General features: G+C 46.0%; 1 protein-coding gene across 3 annotated transcripts in view; it reads left to right on the forward strand.

The window, feature by feature from the left end:
• The window catches only part of sash1a (SAM and SH3 domain containing 1a), a 202,604-nt gene that overhangs the window by 179,081 nt on the left and 4,625 nt on the right, over window positions 1-18,898 (forward strand). For all 3 annotated transcript variants that reach the window (XM_069932254.1, XM_069932256.1, XM_069932255.1), the window contains exons 15-17: window positions 3,751-3,901; window positions 7,837-7,980; window positions 17,080-18,167. In XM_069932254.1, the coding sequence (XP_069788355.1) occupies window positions 3,751-3,901; window positions 7,837-7,980; window positions 17,080-18,167 (1,383 nt within the window). The remainder of the gene's footprint in view (window positions 1-3,750; window positions 3,902-7,836; window positions 7,981-17,079; window positions 18,168-18,898) is intronic.

Raw genomic sequence — 18,898 nt, forward strand, 5'->3', positions numbered from 1 at the left:
ATGGACCCATTAAATCACCAATCTGGCAATTTAAAGGGGCCCCCATCCCCACAGTGATGCATCACGCACTCACTGGAAGTACTGCTGGATGTTCAGATGCTGACATCACCAAAATAATCAGGTTGGTCATTTTCCTGTTCGAATCGCCTGTGGACAAGACCTAGGTAAGTTTAACTGGGTTCCCTGACGACCTCTGAGGTAGGGTTGGGTTCTGACAGGGTTGACCGGGCCAGACCCTTTCTACCTGCCGCATAACTGGAGTGCTAACCGGACAAATTCCCTGGTTAACCCCATTTTACATGGCTGCTTGACAAGGCCTAATGATGACATTTTTGTGCACACATCTCATCTGCATTGACGCATTCCCTGAAATCATCACAGGTCCTCTGCCATTGGTCTGTTGTTGATGAATCTTCACAATGTGAAAGCACCAGGAGGTAACTGATAAAGCCAGGCATTGATGAAATCTGTCATTGCCTTCAGACCTTCTGAGGGAACAACAATTTGAAGATCCAAACCTCAGTGTAGCAAGCAGCTCCTGATAAACCAGGCAGCAGTGATCCCTCCCCTTTTGTGCGTTTCAGAGCCTTTGATTATCCAACGACTCCACAGCATCCTTCAACCCATTGACAGATGAGTACATCCACTTCAGGGCAACATATTCAGCAGTGAGGCTCTCAATGTGCTCATTGGGCATGTAACATCCTCCACATTCCTGGCAACCTGACCAGAACTGTTCTGTATGTCCATCATTACAGGTTTCCAGAAGAAGGGAGATAAGCTGTTCTTGAAGCCTCCTTGTTAAAGCACAATCTCTTTGTCACACGGTGGGAATCCCTGGTCCCTGAATGCTCAACATACTAAAACACTGCAGATTGAAATGAGTTGCTGGAGTTTCTATGGGAGCAAGAAGCCAAGCAAAAACAATTAACAGGAGCTGGACTAGGTCACATGGCTTCTTAGGTTTGTTCCAGCTTTCACTCTCGATGCTGACCTGGGATTTGGACTTGGGTCCAATTCCCTCCATGTTCCAAGGGAGAGTAAGAACTTTCTTGTGAGCAGCCCAGCTGGTCAGCCTGTACATAGTACAAAAGTTAGAAATACAGTACAGGGTGCAAAGTTGCAGGGAGAGACAAGATAGAAAAGAGCAAAGGCAATATTGTTCTCAAGTGTCTGATAAGGACAGGGAAGAAACTGTCCTTTAATCTGTTGGTGAATTTTTGTGAATGCGTGAATCTTTTTCCTGATGGGAGGAATGTGAAGAGAGTGTGACAGGGACGGCTTGAGTCTTTTCACATGTTGGCTGCTTTTCTGTTTTAGCGATTCAGCGACTCAGCCTCCATAAGATTCTGTGGTGGAAAATTCACAGATTCATAAACTTCTGAGAGAAGAAATTTCACTCTCTTTGTTAATGTGCCCCATAGTTCCAGATTCCCACACCAGGGGAAACATTCTCTCAGCATCCAATCTGCCAAACCCCCTGAGAACCTGATATGTTTCAATAGGATTACTTCTCATTTTTTGAAAACTCGAGCAACTTTGAGTCTAGCAAACTTAATTTTTCCAACCAAGGCAGCCCCTTTATCCCAGGATTCATTCTCTAACTGAGATCCAATGAAGTTGCATCCTCTATTAAATCAGAAGACTGAAAATCTGCATAACCTCAGGGTGGCTTCACCATACCCTGTAAATTTGCTGGAAAACATTACGATTTGTGCAGTCAATATCATCGAGCTCAAAATTCCATCTGCCTACATAATTGCTCCCAGAGTGTTAGAAATGAGGATAGTCAGATTCCTCTGTCCAACAGCATTCTGTCGTCTTCAAGTTAGGCAACATTTTCTCTTATTACTAGATAATATGGTATTTCCCTATATTTGATTCCATCTGCCAGACTTCTGCAATTCACTTAACCTATTAGTGTTATGTGTCAGGTGTTTTGTGTAATTCTTACAGCATTTTGTCAAATTTTGAAAACAATAAAACATTGGTTCTCAACCTTTTTATTTCCACTCACATACCACTTTAAGTAATCCCTATGCCATCGGTGCTCTGTGATTAGTAAGGGATTGCTTAAAGTGGTACATGAGTGAAAGGAAGGCTGAGAATCACTGCTCCAGACCCAATTGTTACTGAAATATTTTGCTTGAGAAAAATTGTAATTGGCCCATTTCCTTTGGAGTTATGAAACTGTGCACATAACGAGTTAATGAGATACAATTTGCTTTTCAAACTTTTGCTTTCCACTCACATTCCACCTTAAGCAATCCCTTACTAATCACAGAGCACCGATGATATAGGGAATACTTAAAGTGGTATGTGAGTGGAAATAAAATGGTTGAGAACTACCGCTATAAAAGATGCAAACAATGAGCTGCTGGAGGGACTTGGCAGGCAGTCAGAATCCACAGAGAGAAATAGTTAGTCATTGTTTCAAGTCAGGACTCTTTTTAGGGATTGTAAATGATGTGTTGTTCCATAAGAATTTATGTGGATCCTTATTAAATATCTTTTTGACAAAAGGAGGGTAAAACCTCTTGAACAAATCACTGAAAGGTCTTTTGCCCCACCTATGCCTCATTGGGTCTTACCAATTCCCTAGAAGCCTACAGAACTGTGCAAGCAAGTCATTCGACCTGTAATGACTGGCTAAGGAAAGTTGTACTGCAGTTACTCATCTGAGCACATATGCACATTTTATTAAAGATTATCATTAATTTCCATAAATTAAATTCATGGAGTTATACAGCATGGAAACAGACCCTTTGGCCCAATGTCTATGCCCACCAAGATGCCGATTCTAAGATAATCCTACATTCCTGTGTTTGGCTCATAACCCTCTATCCCAGGGATGGCCAAACACTGTCCCCAGGCCAATTGTGGCCCATTGCCTATTTTTAAGTGGCTCATTGGGGAGAAAAAAAGTCACCACAGCTGGAGCTGCTGTAATGGCAGCACTGCTGCTGGTCCAAACCCCAGCACTCCCCTGCAGGGTCCAACTGCCCAGTCTGACTGCCGTGGACTCTGTACAGGCTTTAAATGGCCTGTTAAAGGAACTGTCAGTTGTTGAAAACTGCTGGGCTTAATATTGATTGGCTCGTGGCTCCTTATATTTTTCTGTATGTGGCCCACAACCGAAAAAGTTTGGTTACCCTTGTCCTAACTAACCATTTCTTATCCATGTACCAGTCCAAATGTTTTTGAAACAAAATTGCCTCTACCAGCACCTCAGGCAGCTCATTCCATATATACATCATCCTCTTGTACCACAGATTCCCTCTTAACCCTTTGCCCTTTAGTTTTAAACATTTCTTCACAGGTGAAAAGATGGACTATCTACCATGTCAAGGCCCCTCAAAATTGACCAAAACCTCCACAAGATCTGCCTCCTTCCTTCACTCCAGGGAAAAATGATACCAACCTCATCAATACAAGCCAGCCAATGCCTTGTGAATCTCCTCTACACCCTTTCTTCCTGACTCATTATTATTCCATCTGTATTTCTTCATATAATTCTGGCAAGTTAATCATTCACTATTTTCCTTCCAAGAATTTTGCTTTCATTCGTTAAAATCACTTTTTTTTTCCCCCCCCTGGTTTTTCCAACCCTCCACCTGGAAGGGGATGCAGTCGAACCTCTTCTGTTTGCCCAATGGCACCAGGTTCAGACCCACAAGAAGTGCCTCAGACCTGAGGTCCCATTTGACATTTTCTCCTCCCTGTCACACTCTTGTGTTTTTCTGTTTACAGCAACACATGCCAACTCTGTTGCTGAACGGCTACGAGGACCTGGATACATTTAAGCTGCTGCAAGAGGAGGACCTGGACGAGCTGAACATCCTCGAATCGGAACAAAGGTCCAGGCTGCTGATGGCTGTTGAACTCCTGCATGACTATGACAGTAAGAGCACATCTTACCTTGCAGGAATATAGTCTGAGCAAGCAAAGGGTCATTTCTTGAGTTTTGTCTGTACATTTAATATAATGAAAAGAAAGAATTCTCTGCATGTTTTGGTGCTTGTTGAAATATTCAGTTCCAAGTGTCATTGTTAAATTTTACTGCATTGAGGAGATGCTGGTCAGCACTGTGCTCCTGTGGAAAACAAGAGCATCTGCAGATTCTGGGGTCCAGTGCAGTGCACAAAAGTGCTGGAGGAGGTCAGAAAGTCAGAAAGAAGTGCTCAGGCCCGAAACATTGACTGTCTTTTACTCCTAATGGATGTTGCATGACCTGCACGTTTGTGCACTGCATTGAGCACCTAGGTCTGGTTGCCCCAGATCCCTATTTTCCCTTCAGGTTCATTTTCCTTTAGAGAGAGACCTGATAGAAATTTATAAAATGATGAGGGCCATTGACGGCAAGCGGTTAGAATTGTTCTCCCATGATACAAATGTCACATACTGGAGGACGTGTTTCAGGTAAGGGGTGATGTTTAAAGATGTGTGGTACAAGTTCTTTTGACACAGAATGGGCTGTCTGGAGTAGTGGTGGCAGTGATGTTTCAGATGTTTCGAGACAGGCATGTGAATATGCAGGGAGTAGAGGAATATGATTCATGAACAGGTAGCGAGTATTTTATTTAATCTGGGCACAGACTTTGTGGGATGAAGTATCTGTTCCTGTTTTGTTCTACATTCTACATATATTCATTCGAAGGATGTGGCTTCACAGGTTGAACCAGCATTTAATTGCCTATCCCTAGTTGGAGAGCTGCCACCTTGCACTGTGGGGATGTTATATTAGGAGGGAGTTTGAGGATTTTGACCCAGTGACAAAATCTTTCCATATCAGGAAAATGTGAGGCTTCCAGTTTGAAGTGTTGGCCATTCAGTGCATATTCCCAATCCCATGTGACAGCCCTTATCCCACATCCCATCCGCTCTTGTTGCTTTATGTATCATCTCATCCTTTCTGAAATGCCAACGTGGTCACTGTTGCACTGACTCTCCCAAGCAATTGATGCAACAACTCACTACCAGGAAGGTACAATTCAGCTCATGTCACAGTCTGACCAGAATTTCCTCAAACTTAACATTTCTGAATTGAGCACATACAATTGAAGTTTTTACTGCACATTTAGTCACTACAGGGGATGTGAAGTGCCCAGGATTTCCCTCAAGGAATTGCAACTGCCCATAACTGCCTCCAGCAGTACACTGAACTGAACTAAAAGATCTTCAAGTTTAAAAGTCATACATTTTTGAATTAACCCTTCAGTATAATTTGAGGCCAACAACATAAGCCCAGACACACTTGTCATATTACATCCTGGTCCTTGCACATTCAATTATCAAGTCAAGTGTATTATCACCTGATTGTATAAGTACAGCCCAATGAGACAGCCTTCCCCAGGCCTCAGTGCAAAACACAATCAGACTTCTTCTTTGGCTTGGCTTCGCGGACGAAGATTTATGGAGGGGGTAAATGTCCACGTCAGCTGCAGGCTCGTTTGTGGCTGACAAGTCCGATGCGGGACAGGCAGACATGGTTGCAGCGGTTACAGGGTAAAATTGGTTGGTTGGGGTTGGGTGTTGGGTTTTTCCTCCTTTGCCTTTTGTCAGTGAGGTGGGCTCTGCGGTCTTCTTCAAAGGAGGTTGCTGCCCGCCAAACTGTGAGGCGCCAAGATGCACGGTTTGAGGCGATATCAGCCCACTGGCGGTGGTCAATGTGGCAGGCACCAAGAGATTTCTTTAGGCAGTCCTTGTACCTTTTCTTTGGTGCACCTCTGTCACGGTGGCCAGTGGAGAGCTCGCCATATAACACGATCTTGGGAAGGCGATGGTCCTCCATTCTGGAGACGTGACCCACCCAGCGCAGCTGGATCTTCAGCAGCGTGGACTCGATGTACAAATGCAAGTCAAGTATTCATCTATACCAGTGATTCCCACCTCCCCCCCCCCCCCCCCCCCACCCCGGGCAGTGGAATGATCCAAAGGGACAGTGAGGGAAAAGGGGTAGAACCTTCCATCTTGTTATTATTTAGTCTGCTGCAAAGTTTAATAAGGAAGCCAGTGCAGTAATTTTCTGGCCAGATTCAGGGTGGCAGTAATGAGCAAAATAAAGAGTGACAAGTCATTCTCACGAGAGCTGATCTTGGTCGCTGCCATGTTATACTGGCGTTACTACTCTCCCTGCTCAACACCACCACCCTCTGCTCAGCCCAACACTAACCCCCTCTGCTCAGCATCGCCACAACCCTCTCCGCTCAGTGCTGCTACCACTTCCCACTCAGCACCACTGCCACTAGCCCCCCTGCTCAGCACATCCACTACCCCCTTTCTCAGTGCTGCCACTACCCCCCTCTCAGCGCCACCACTAACCTCCCGCTCACCACCACCCCATCTCAGTGCCACCACAACCCCCCCCACCCAACTCAGCTCCACCATTAACCACCCCCACCCCATTCAGCACCGCCACCCTGCTCACCACTGCTACTAACCCCCCCTTTCATCGCTGCCACCACTACCCCCCCCCCATTCAGTATTACCTCTAACCCCATCACTCCGCTCAGTACCGCCATTGATTGGGAACCTTTGATCAATACAAATAAATCAATATTTTGTCATGAATGTGAGAGTCTCAGATAGTTAGTGTGAGCAGTTCCTATGGTCGTTCAGCATTCTTACTGCCCCTGGTGGTGCTGGCTCTGATCCTTCTGTATCGCTTTCCTCACGTAGTTTGCATAATAACCATAAGCAAAGAAGGAATTGATCAAGGGAATAACTGATCAAATCATTTATCCAATTAATGAACAAGCCAGACCTCATTCAATCCACTGGTACCAATAAAAACGCGAAGCATTTCCACTGATCTGAACTAAATGAAGCTCACTGTATACAGAAGAATTACAGTACTTCAGTAGGAAATGCTGGAGCACCAAACAAAATATGCAGCATCTGCTCTGTGGTGAGAAAGATATTGTCAATGTTAAACAATGACCTTTGACCAGGACACGTGCAGTTCTGGCAAAAGGTCATCAACTCCGACACTATTAACTTTTATTCAGATACTGTCTGAACTTCAAAGTATTTTCAGCAGATTCAATTCAATCCTGATTTTCAGTAATTTTTACATTTTTTTTGTTTGACATTAATTGTTCTCAAAATTTTTCCCCAAAATGTACTTTATTTATGATATATATTGTGTAATATATACTGCGCTGGGTGGGTCACGTCTCCAGAATGGAGGACCATCGCCTTCCCAAGATCGTGTTATATGGCGAGCTCTCCACTGGCCACCGTGACAGAGGTGCACCAAAGAAAAGGTACAAGGACTGCCTAAAGAAATCTCTTGGTGCCTGCCACATTGACCGCCGCCAGTGGGCTGATATCGCCTCAAACCGTGCATCGTGGCGCCTCACAGTTTGGCGGGCAGCAACCTCCTTTGAAGAAGACCGCAGAGCCCACCTCACTGACAAAAGGCAAAGGAGGAAAAACCCAACACCCAACCCCAACCAACCAATTTTCCCCTGCAGCCGCTGCAACCGTGTCTGCCTGTCCCGCATCGGACTTGTCAGCCACAAACGAGCCTGCAGCTGACGTGGACTTTTACCCCCTCCATAAATCTTCGTCCGCGAAGCCAAGCCAAAGCCAAAGCCAATATTGTGTAAATAACCTTTCAATATATTCATTTTCACTAACAATTCATACATTCCATTACAATGCATCAATGTTTTCTCCTGAAACAATGTACCAGTGAAATGTCTGATAGGCCACTCAGGGCCCAGTCTCTCAGTTTTCCCTGGTGGCAGGCATTAGTTTATAGACCTTCACCATGGGACCTTTAAGTGGCTGTGCTGTCAATGTTAATTGTCCTTTGATGCTTTCTTTATACAGGTAACAGTGACAAGGATCTCATGGCTGAATGTGCCTCCAAGGAGGCTTTGCCTCATTATTCTATGAAGCATGCTAGCTCAGACCCACAGAGACACTCTCCCTGGGATTCAGGCTGCTTTGAAGAGAGTGGATTTCATGAGAATGGTAAGGGTAGCACCGAGTAATTAATTACTTTCTGATGCACTCATCTCCCCAAGCATCTTTGAAGACAATTTATATTGAGTCAGTGCTATCCCGTATCAATGACACCACCTTTCAGAGTACAAGGTTAAACCAAGATCATTTAGAGCCTCAGATCCTGTCACATAACTTATTTTTTAAAAAAGGGGATATTTTCCCCAGTGCAAACAATGAGAGCTGGACCTCCCATTCTGAAAATTTGACTGACTTTTTCCTTCCATGGATGTTGTCTGATCCACTGAGACCCTCCAGCTACTCTTTGTTCATCTGCAGTTCTTGTTCTCCTCTACTCTCCCTCATGACCTGACTGCTCTGTTAACTTTGCTGAAATAGATTACCACATTTCTGCTGGTAGAAGGGTGCTGTCTCCCTCATTCCCTGCACGACACTGGTGGCTACACTTCAAAAGTAAATGCAAATAAGAAAATGCAGATGTGAAAAATGTGAAACAAAAGCAGAAAATATTGGCCACACTCAATAATTCTGTAGAGAGGGAGAGAGAGGTGATAAATAAATAGCTTTTCAGGCCCAGTACTGTGTTGTCAGAACTGTTTATCTTTCATCAAATGCTGGATGACATACTGAGTTTTTTCTGTTTTTATTTCACACTTCAAAAAATATTCTTGCTGCTCAGTACTCCGTGAATTCCTGGTGTTAGGAATTAAAGTACCTTTAAAGAAATTGCTCGAGACAAAAATTGAGAACAAAGAACATTTATTACTACAACAATGCAAAGTTGGGTGCTTCCCCTTACCCTGGGAATACACACACATACTGGGGCTCACCCAACTTTTATACAGTCAATTTCAGTATCAGAATGCCCTCCCCCTTACATTCTTCTGCCCCCTGGATGGGTTTGGCATAGGTAATTCTTCCTGCCTAAGTGCAGTTTCAGTACACTTGAAGGACCAGGGGGTATCCTGTGGGTGCCCCATCATGTCATTGTCCTTATTCACACCTTCCTGATTCTCTGGGCTACAGTCTCTTGATATGCAGAGTTGACTCATTCTATCTAGGGTTGGCTAATTTCATATGTATAAATCTGTGTATGGTTAGCTAATTAGAAATGTATGACTTGGTACTTCTGTCCAGGGCTAGGAGACCCTTATCTGATCCAGACTACCTCAACTTCCTACATTCTATTGTACCTTACCATTCCTTATCTTAGTCCTATGGTCTTGTCACAAAGGATAGAAGATTCTTATGTTAATCGTGCTGACTCTGCTTTCCTGCATCCTAAGCCCCAAACTTATCCTGTTTGAACTGGTTTCAGCCATTTTACTGATGAACTTTAGTTTCTTCCATGTTCATAATTTTAGGTCAATTTTCCCATCTCTCACACTGGTGTTGCAAAAGATGCAGGAGAAATGAAATTGCCTTCTTTCTCTACTGATTTTCTTCAGAATCTATTCTGCCTCTCTGCCCAGGGATTTATATGGTTATTTTTAGTCCTGCTACAAAGTTCTTACAAATGTATCCCTTTAGAAATGGACCAGCTGCAAAGTTTAGCAAACGGAAATCCACCTCGACCCTGATGCTGTGCACAATTCAAACGAGGTTTGTGTCAAGGTCCTGGCACTGCATCTTCCTTCAGAGTGCACAATTGGGTGCATGTCAGACATGGCCACTCTGCATCTTTTTATTTCCAATTGCCACTGAAACATCAACCATCCCATCTTCACCACTCCGTTATCTTATGTGACTTCTCCTCCATCACTATCAACTCGGCCCTCATCCACATCTCCTGCTCATCTGCCTGCAGACATAACAAACACAGAATTCCCCTTGTCCTTCCGCATCATCCCACCAGCCTCTCCACACATTATCCTCTGGAATTTCAAGCACTTACCACAGGATCCCACTACTAGACACATCCCCTCTCCTCACCCCTCTGCCTTCTGTGACTCCTTCATGCACTCATCCCTCCCTACCAATTTCCACCCCCCCCACCTCCTTCCCCTGTGGCCACAGGAGATGCCATACTTGCGCCCACTCTTCCTCCTTCACCACAGTCCAGAGTCCCAAACAGGCCTTTCAAGTGAAGCAACTCTTCACTTGTGCATCTGCGAGAGTGATTTACTGCATCCGGTGGCAGACTGGGAGATCGCTTCACTGAGCACCTTGACTCTGTCCACCTCAGTGACAGGGACCTCCCAGTACACAATTATTTCAGTTCTGCGTCCCGCTCCCATAATCACATGTCTGACCATGGCCTCATGTACTATCCCTCCAAGACCATCCACAAATCGGGGGAACAGCACCTGATCTTCTGTCTTGGCCCTCTCCAGCCTGATGGCATAAACATAGACTTTTCTGGTTTCTGCTAAACTACTCTCCATTCTCCCTCCCTTCCATTTCCCTGTCTTCTTTCAATCAGCCCTCCATCCCCTTTCCTCTCTATTCACCCAGCCATCCCTCCTCCCCCGCTCGCTGCTTTGCCCTCCCTCTCTCCCTTCTCCACCTATTACCTCCTGCCTTTGGGACTGTGCTTCTTCCCTCCCCACCATTTTGTTCAGATACCTGCTGACATTTTTCCATTCATTGAAAAGGGCTCAAGCCCAACATATCAGTTATGTATCTTTATCTTTGCTATACAAGGACTCTTATTTAACCTGCTGAGTTTCTCCAGCATTTTGTTTTTATTGCATATCCAATTTGTCAGCTCATTAATTAACAGGACAGTGATAACTTTCTAATCATGAACAAGTTGATGATAACATTGTGCTGTACAATTACACTTTTCCATTTTAAAGTGATGACTGGGTTTTATAATCATTAATACTGATACACATGGTCAAAATACCATCAGTGTTTATGCTTCATTCATCAATATATACTGGATGGGTCCATATTAAAATATTCATCAATGAAATTGTTCAGAACTGGTCAAAGATAATTTAAGAGATAGCTAAGAGTGACGGACCTCTGACAACAAGGCAGTATTTAGCTGAGTGTAGTATCAAGACAAAGGGCATCTACGGGAACCTCTCCAAGATTTTTGCAGCATTCCTCTGTCTTGGGTAAACTTATACCTCTCATTTTGTTCGTTTTAGATTGGTCACAGTGTTTGAGCTACCGAAAGAAAATACTGAGAGCAGTTCAGTTTATACAAGTCTTTATTACTAAATCTAAAGCTGAGTTCACACTACAATATGCAAGCCCTTCCCAATTATACCTATCAACGCCTGGACTTGTCCCAACTGCCGAAGCGAGGCAACAACTGCACACTTGTAGTAGGTTGTCAGGGCACCGGTAACAGCTTCTCCAACTCCCTCAACCGGGACGTTAGCTGGACTTCTTCTTACTGAGAGATGTTGCCACCTCTTGGAGAGTTTCAAACTTCAGCAGTGGGACCATGGCTTATATTACCCAAAAGTTGTTTACTTCAGATCTTATCTCTTTGAACAAATGGTTTAATTATCTTCAAGGTCTCCTGACAGTCTGCGACCAACAAAAGGCACATGCATCTCTGGGCCTCATGGTGGAAGTTGGATAATGTCTACTGATTCATATGCATCCCTGGGCCCCATAGTGTAAATTAGATTATGTCTTCCTATTCAACTGCATTCCTGGGCCCCATGGTGGAATTTAGATTATGTCTTCTGATGCAACTGCATCCCTTCTTGCATCAGCTGGTCTAAACCCTCCATTACATTCCACCCCTTGGTTGCAGCCTGTCACTTACGAGACCTAACAAGCATTTGAGTACAGAAGGAGCGAAAAAGAGAAACTAAAACTATAATAAGCACAAAAATAAACACCACATTGACCACCGCCAGTGGGCTGATAACGCCTCAAACCGTGCATCTTGGCGCCTCACAGTTTGGCGGGCAGCAACCTCCTTTGAAGAAGACCGCAGAGCCCACCTCACTGATAAAAGGCAAAGGAGGAAAAACCCAACACCCAACCCCAACCAACCAATTTTCCCTTGCAACCGCTGCAATCGTGTCTGCCTGTCCCGCATCGGACTTGTCAGCCACAAACGAGCCTGCAGCTGACGTGGACTTTTTACCCCCTCCATAAATCTTCGTCCGCGAAGCCAAGCCAAAGAAAGAAAGAAAACAATAATGCGAGCAAACAACGGAGAATATTGTGGCCCAATCCCCTAAATGTACCAGCTGACCATGAAAAAGGATTCCAATCAAGGCTCAAACTATCCTTGTGGGCCACAATACCCAGACACTGAAGATCACGAACAGATTTTGAAACATGGTTAACAATATCAGATATATTAGTGGATACATTGGGCCGTGTCCCCCAAGGGTAACTCCCTCGGAACGTCCTCGACATTACAAATCCAATTGCTGGCATCAAAGCAGCGGTTAAGCCAGATCAGCAGGAGTGCAAGACGGAGGACCTGGAACAGAGAAGCCTGACATATGTCACTCACGATGCCGTAAGCGTTCAGTATTTAAACAAACTAAATCATCCTGTCTCTCAATAACTACCCACCGAGTGTTACCCTGGGCAGTTGTCACTATTTCCCCATTTACAGGAGGGCCACTACCTGATGGTGCCACCCATACCTTTTGTCCGGCATTCTCTGGCTCGGGAATGGGGGGAAATGACTGTTTTACCTCTGGAATAGGCTGTAGTTCAGAAACGTGAAGAAGTCGGTGGAAAGGTGTACCTCCCTTCAAAGGGAGATGATTCAAATTGTCGACTGCCTGCTGCAGCACATGCCACCACCCTTCAGGGTCCCCAGTGGTGTTAACAAACGAATTTGTTCCTTCAGTAAGCCATTCATTCGTTCAACTAACCTGGCAGCCTGTGGGTAATAAGGAATATGGGGGACCCATTAGATACTGTTGTCAGTTGCCCAGATTGCCTTCCCGGAGAAGTGCGAGCCATTATCAGACTGAATTTCTTCTGGTACATCATAACGAGAAATTAAATGGTGTAGTCCTTGGACAGCCGTCTTGGTGGGAAAAGCAAAAACCAGGCCCGAAAAGGTGTCAACCATTACTAGGACGTAACGTTTACCCATACAGTCTGGCATGGGGCCTATGTAATCAATTTGCCAGACTGCAGCTGAGTGAGCTCCCCGTCTTATTCGGCTATGTGGACCAGGTGGAATGGTGCAGGATTTCACAAGCTGGCATGCTGGGCATGTACACACGTCCATGCGGACATCGTCCTGATGGATGGGTAAGGCATGTGTACGGGCCCACATAGCTGATCCCTTCTCCCCCAAATGGCCGCTCTGTTCGTGTGCCCATCGAGCCAGGGGGGCAGTATCGGCGCGGCTGATAGTGGCAAGCTGATCTGCTACTACATTATGTTGTGCCATGTTCGTCATCGCATTGGTATGGGCATCAACGTGATATATAGTTATCTCACGATGATGGGAAGCATCCCACAACAGCTGCCACAACTGTTTGCCCCATACTGGGTGGTCATGTATTAGCCAGTTGTTCTTTTGCCAATCAGGCATCCATACCACTAGTCCATTAGCCACAGCCCAGGAATCAGTAAACAAGTGAAGAGGGTGATCATGGGGGTCTAGTGGTAAAGTGACCGCCTTCTACTCGGCATACTGACTGGAGCCACCATCCCCTCCTCCAATAAGTGAGTTCCTGACCTTGGATGGTAAGCCACTGCCTTCCACTTCTGCTTTCCTTGCACCCACCGGCTGCTACCATCAGTAAACCAGGCATCCTCTTGTTCTGCTGGAGTGAGCGAATCATGTGGTTTACCCCACTGAACTGGTGAAGGGGGTAGGGGAGGGAGCAAGGTGGGTTCAACGTCCTCATGACGAGACGGAAGATCAGCCACCTGTTTGTGTATGTGGCCCACCCCTTCAGGCCCTCTGGTTCCACGACTCCGAATATACCACTTCCATTTAACAATAGAAGACTGCTGAGCCCGCCCGATCTTTAGATTAGTGTCATTAGTCACGACCCAGTTCATTATTGGAAGTGCAGGTCGCAATTGAATATCTGCATCGCCTGTCATTCTTTCAGTCTCCAGCAGGGCCCAGTAACAGGCTAGTAACTGTTGTTCAAAAGCAGAATAACGCGTGGCAGCCTCGGGCATGGTACGTGACCAGAATCCCAGCGGGACTCTGCGGCCCTCTTGTTTCTGCCAGAGGCTCCAGGATGCCACATCATCAGTAACGGAGACCTGTAGTTCGTAGGGGGTATCTGGGATGCGGGGAGCAATGGGCAGAGCCTGAAGAATAGCCTGCTTGGTGGACTGGAACGCCCTTTCCTGATCGTCACCCCATACAAAGTCTGTTTTCTTTCGGGTAACCTTATATAGAGGATGTAAAAGCAATGCCAAGTGTGGAATATGGCATTGCCAGTATCCCAATAACCCCAGGAAACACTGGGTCTCTCTTTTGTTAGTAGGAGTGGCCAAGACTGCGATCTTATTGCAAACTTTATCGGGAACCACCTGTTCTCCAGCATGCCACTGAATTCCAAGGAAGATAACTGTCTGGGACGGGCCCTGTACCTTGGCGGGGTTAATGGACCACCCTCTTTGCATCAGGGTATTTTGGACACTCTCCCTACCCTCCTGTACCATCTCTTCCGTGGTCCCTTGGATCATCACATCATCAATATAATGGTGAATTGAGAGGGAAGGCGATACTGGCACCATCTCCAAATCACGGGCAATTAGGCTGTGGCAAATAGTGGGAGAGTGTACATAGGCAGGTGAAGGAATACTGGCGCCCCTTCCAGGTAAAGGCGAACTGATCCTGTGAGACCTCGTCTATAAGAATACTGAAAAAGGCATTGGCGAGATCAATGACAGCATACCATGTTCCTGAGTTCCCAGTAGCAATGTTTTCAATAAGGGTAACAATGTCCGGAACTGCCGAAGCAAGTGGTGGGGCATGTTTGTTCAAAAAACGATAGTCAACTGTCATTCTCCAGGAGCCATCCGGCTTCTGGACCGGCCAAACAGGGCTATTAAAGGGCAATGTTGCGGGCCTCACTACCCCTTCTTCTTGCAAAGCATCGATGGTGGCAGTAATCTCTTCCTGCCCCCCCCCCCTCCCCCCCCCCCCCAGGGAGGCTATATTGTGGAATGCATACTGGTTTCGGGTGGGGGGGGAGGCACCATCACAGGATCCCACTTAGCCCGACCCACCACTAGTCTTTTTGTATTAGTCCAAATTCCAAATGCAAATCCCCCTTGGCTAGTATTAAGGGCCGTACCGGCTAACATATTAATACCCAGGATACACTCGTCAGTGGCAGCCACCAGGGCATGTAACCAGATAGGGGAAGGGCCATCACCCACCGTGGCACGGACTTTTATTTCCTTCACCAGGGTGATCGCTCCTCCCATCCCCTCTATTCGAAATGTTGGTCCAGTCCAGAGGTCAGGGTTACCCGGAATCACCGAGTGCTCTGCACCGGTATCGACCAAGGCCAAATATTGGCAGTCATTATCCCCACCCCAATGGACTGTTAATGGTATGAAACAAACATCCCGACATGTTGGTTGGATGGGAGAGTAAAAGCACATTGACTTCATTGTGTTGGGGGTTGGGAGCAATCTTCTGCTATCAGCATAGAGGGTCTCTGTAGAATTTCAGACAGCTGATCGGTCGAATATTGGCTCACCTGTTCAAAACAAAACAGCTGAGGGATTGATGGTAATTGTATCTCGGGAAGCATCGATTTCTTAATATGGCCAGAATCTTCACATTTGGATGATGGTGTGCATCTCTTTCCAATTTCCACTTTGGCTCATTTGGGTCAACTCTTGAGAGGAGAGGGAAGGGTTTTAAAGGAAATGTGTTGGTCATGTTTTTTTTTGCACAGAGTGGTGGGTGCCTGGAACAGGCTGCAGGAGTAAATGGTGGAAGCAAATGCAGTAATAGTATTTAAGACGCTTCCAGATAGACTGGAATATCCAGGGAATAGAGGGATAAGTATCGTGTGCAAGTAAAAGAGTTTTAGTTTAATTTGGAAATCATGTTCAGCATGGACATGCTGACTGAAGGGCCTGTTTCTGTGCTGTACTGTTATTTGAACCTTTGTCTCTTCATTTTAAAAAAAGTCCTTGGTGTGCCCCTTGCAGCAGGCTTGGTGAAAGCTTCATATCTTTCTGCCAAGGAGAACTCTGCTTCGATGAGCTTCAAACGTTGCTCCTTTCTTATCCCACTGAGTTTCACTGACTTTGTTTATTTTGGATACAAGCTTGGTCCCAGGACAGGACAACCAGCTGAAGTTCAGGATGGCAGTTGCAGTTGAGAGCTGGAGGTTAGAGGGTGCATTCCCCTCATGCTGTTCAGCCAAGAATTTAATTTGTCACTGCCAGCCTATCAAAAGCAAGGGGCAAGGATTGAACAAGCACACAAATGAAACAGTGGGCAGGAGGCCAGGCAGGAATAGTGTTGGAAGTTCAGCCCCTGAACCTCCTCAGACAGTCAGTCAGATGCTGATTGAATTGCAATCCAACTTCCATTTGTACACGATACTGATCTGTGAACAGTGGGGAGGTCAGTGAACCAGATGAGGGGCTTTCAATCATACTGGCTGCAGAAGGCCTTTGCTCATCTTCCCATATGTTTCAGAGTCCAAAGGCATCTCAGTTATTGCCTCATTCTGAAAACTAGCACCTGCAGTAATGAGGGGCTTCTTTGTTGGGAGTGCATCAGTTCCTTGGAGTGAGGCATGCAAACACAAGACTCTGCTTCACAATAAGATTTGCATGTTAGTGTTATAACAATACAGAAATAGACCCATGGCTCCATGCTATCTCCCAGAGAGGCAAGCCCATCAGTCTTCTTCCCTGATTTACCAAACCCTGACAACTTGTTCAATCTCCATGCTCATCAATTCCCCTTTGTTCCTATTTTTTGGCTACTTATTGGCACTATTTATAGTCATCATTTCACCCATCAGCCTGATTTTGGGATGAGGGGCTCCTGGAGGAAACCAAGGCGGTCACAGGGAGAATGTGCAGACTCTGGGTTGACACCACCTGGGGTCAAAATTGAACCCAGGGTCCCTGGATCTAAAAGGATCCAATGCTAACTGCTGCATTCCTGTGGGGTAAATTGCTCCCAATATATTCTGGCCACTAACCTATTTTTCTCCTCAGGTAAAAGCAGAAAGTCCTGGCCGTTGGTGACAGAGTCATTGACAACACCTAGATTGCAGTTCAAGTGCCCACCATCGGAGTACCGTGCAATTCAACCCATAAGCTCTTTTGAGAACGTGTGCTGCGAAAACAATAAGGGGAAGGACGCCACAAACCTGGAGGCCCCTTGCAGTCCTCCCTGTATACAGTTTGGTCACACTGGTCCCTCAGCACGTCTCGGAAGGTGTCAAAGGTTACAGGCCAGTGCAAGTTCAGAGGACCTGACACGTCCACATTCTGTTCAGAAGCAATGGCAAAGGTCTCACTCTTTTGACGAACTGCACCGATACAATCGCTCTCCTTCAGAAGCTCATTCAGGTGCAAGAAGCTGTGCTGAACCATCTCAGTGCAACAAGCCAGCAGCCTCCACAAAGAGTGTCCACAGCTCCAATGTAGTGGATCCTGGTGAGCCCATTCCAGTGTCTGATGGGGTTGCAGAGTCCCAGGGAGAAGGGGGCCATGCTCCCAGCCTTCGTGTTGTGCAACCAACTGACCCATCTGGGTTTTCTGAAGAGAACAATGTACTGCCTTCAATTCCAAAGTGTGATGTGACCAGTCAAACAGCAGGGACACCTCATCAGCCAACCCAGCCTTTTACAGATGATTGTAGAGACAGGACAGGGGTTTCCTGTTCAACAATAAACAAGGAAGATATTTCCAGGAACAAGGCACAGGTCCATCACCCTTCTCAGCCACCACCTGTGCCTGCCAAGAAATGCAGGGACTACCTGAGAAATGGAATACATCCTATACCTCACATAATGACCAACTCCAACCCTTCCATCAGCAGCAGGTATGGACTGGTGCCCAATTTGCATGTGCAGTACCCCACTGCAGAGCCTGCCGGCTCATTATCAGTCTCTCAGGCCCCCTGCTTGCAAGAGGCTGTCCTACCAGAGACCTCCTCCACACCACAGCTGAGGGTCAAGCTGTGTCCTGCCTCTGGAAGGAAGCCTCCCCGGATGAGAGAAGCAGAACTGGAAACATTGATAGAGAACAAGTTGGAGTCAGAAGCAATTGATCTCACAGAGAAACCCCACTCTGATAAGGTATGATTGAAGCTAGGAGCATACTTGTTATGGTTAGGACAGAGGTGGTGACCCTGTAGGCTTACCGTACGAAATGTATCATGGATATTCCCAGTGTATGTGAAAGAAAGGTCTTGACATTCCCATGGAATCCTTGGGAAGATAGTCCTGGGGTAAGTAAGATGGAGTCTCTAACTGTAGACACCATCCTGATGAAACAGCCAACTTTAATTGGGAGAATATTCTGGAATGTTTCATCATGAATTGTCCTTGCGTCAGATGTGCTGTCCCCAAACTTCCACTGTTGATTGTCTGATATGCCCATCTTCATTTGATGTGGGGGGTCAAGATCCTGCTACAGATCCCTCTTTGTGTCCATGTACTCAACACCTGGTTAGAAACTTCCTTTCTGCTGCTCCTTGTCAGTTGAGTTCCACCGTTCCTTTCTTTGCTCACAATCATAATTCCACAGCACAAAATGGTCCCTTTCACCCAACTCATGCATGCCCACCAAGTTGGCATTCTCGGCCAGTCCCATTGACCTGCATTTGGCCCATATCCTTCTCAGCCCTTCCTGTCCATCTATCGATCCAAATGTCTTGAGCATTGTTATTGTGCCCACTTCTACAGCTTCCTCTGGCCACACATTCCAGATACAGAACACCCTTTGAGTGTAAAAGTTTCCTATTATGTCCCTCTTCAATTTCTCCCCTCTCACCTTAAACCTTTGCTCTCTAGTTCTAGAATCCTCT

This window comes from Narcine bancroftii, chromosome 4 (genome assembly GCF_036971445.1).
Source record: "Narcine bancroftii isolate sNarBan1 chromosome 4, sNarBan1.hap1, whole genome shotgun sequence".
NCBI classification, from domain to species: Eukaryota; Metazoa; Chordata; class Chondrichthyes; order Torpediniformes; family Narcinidae; genus Narcine; species Narcine bancroftii.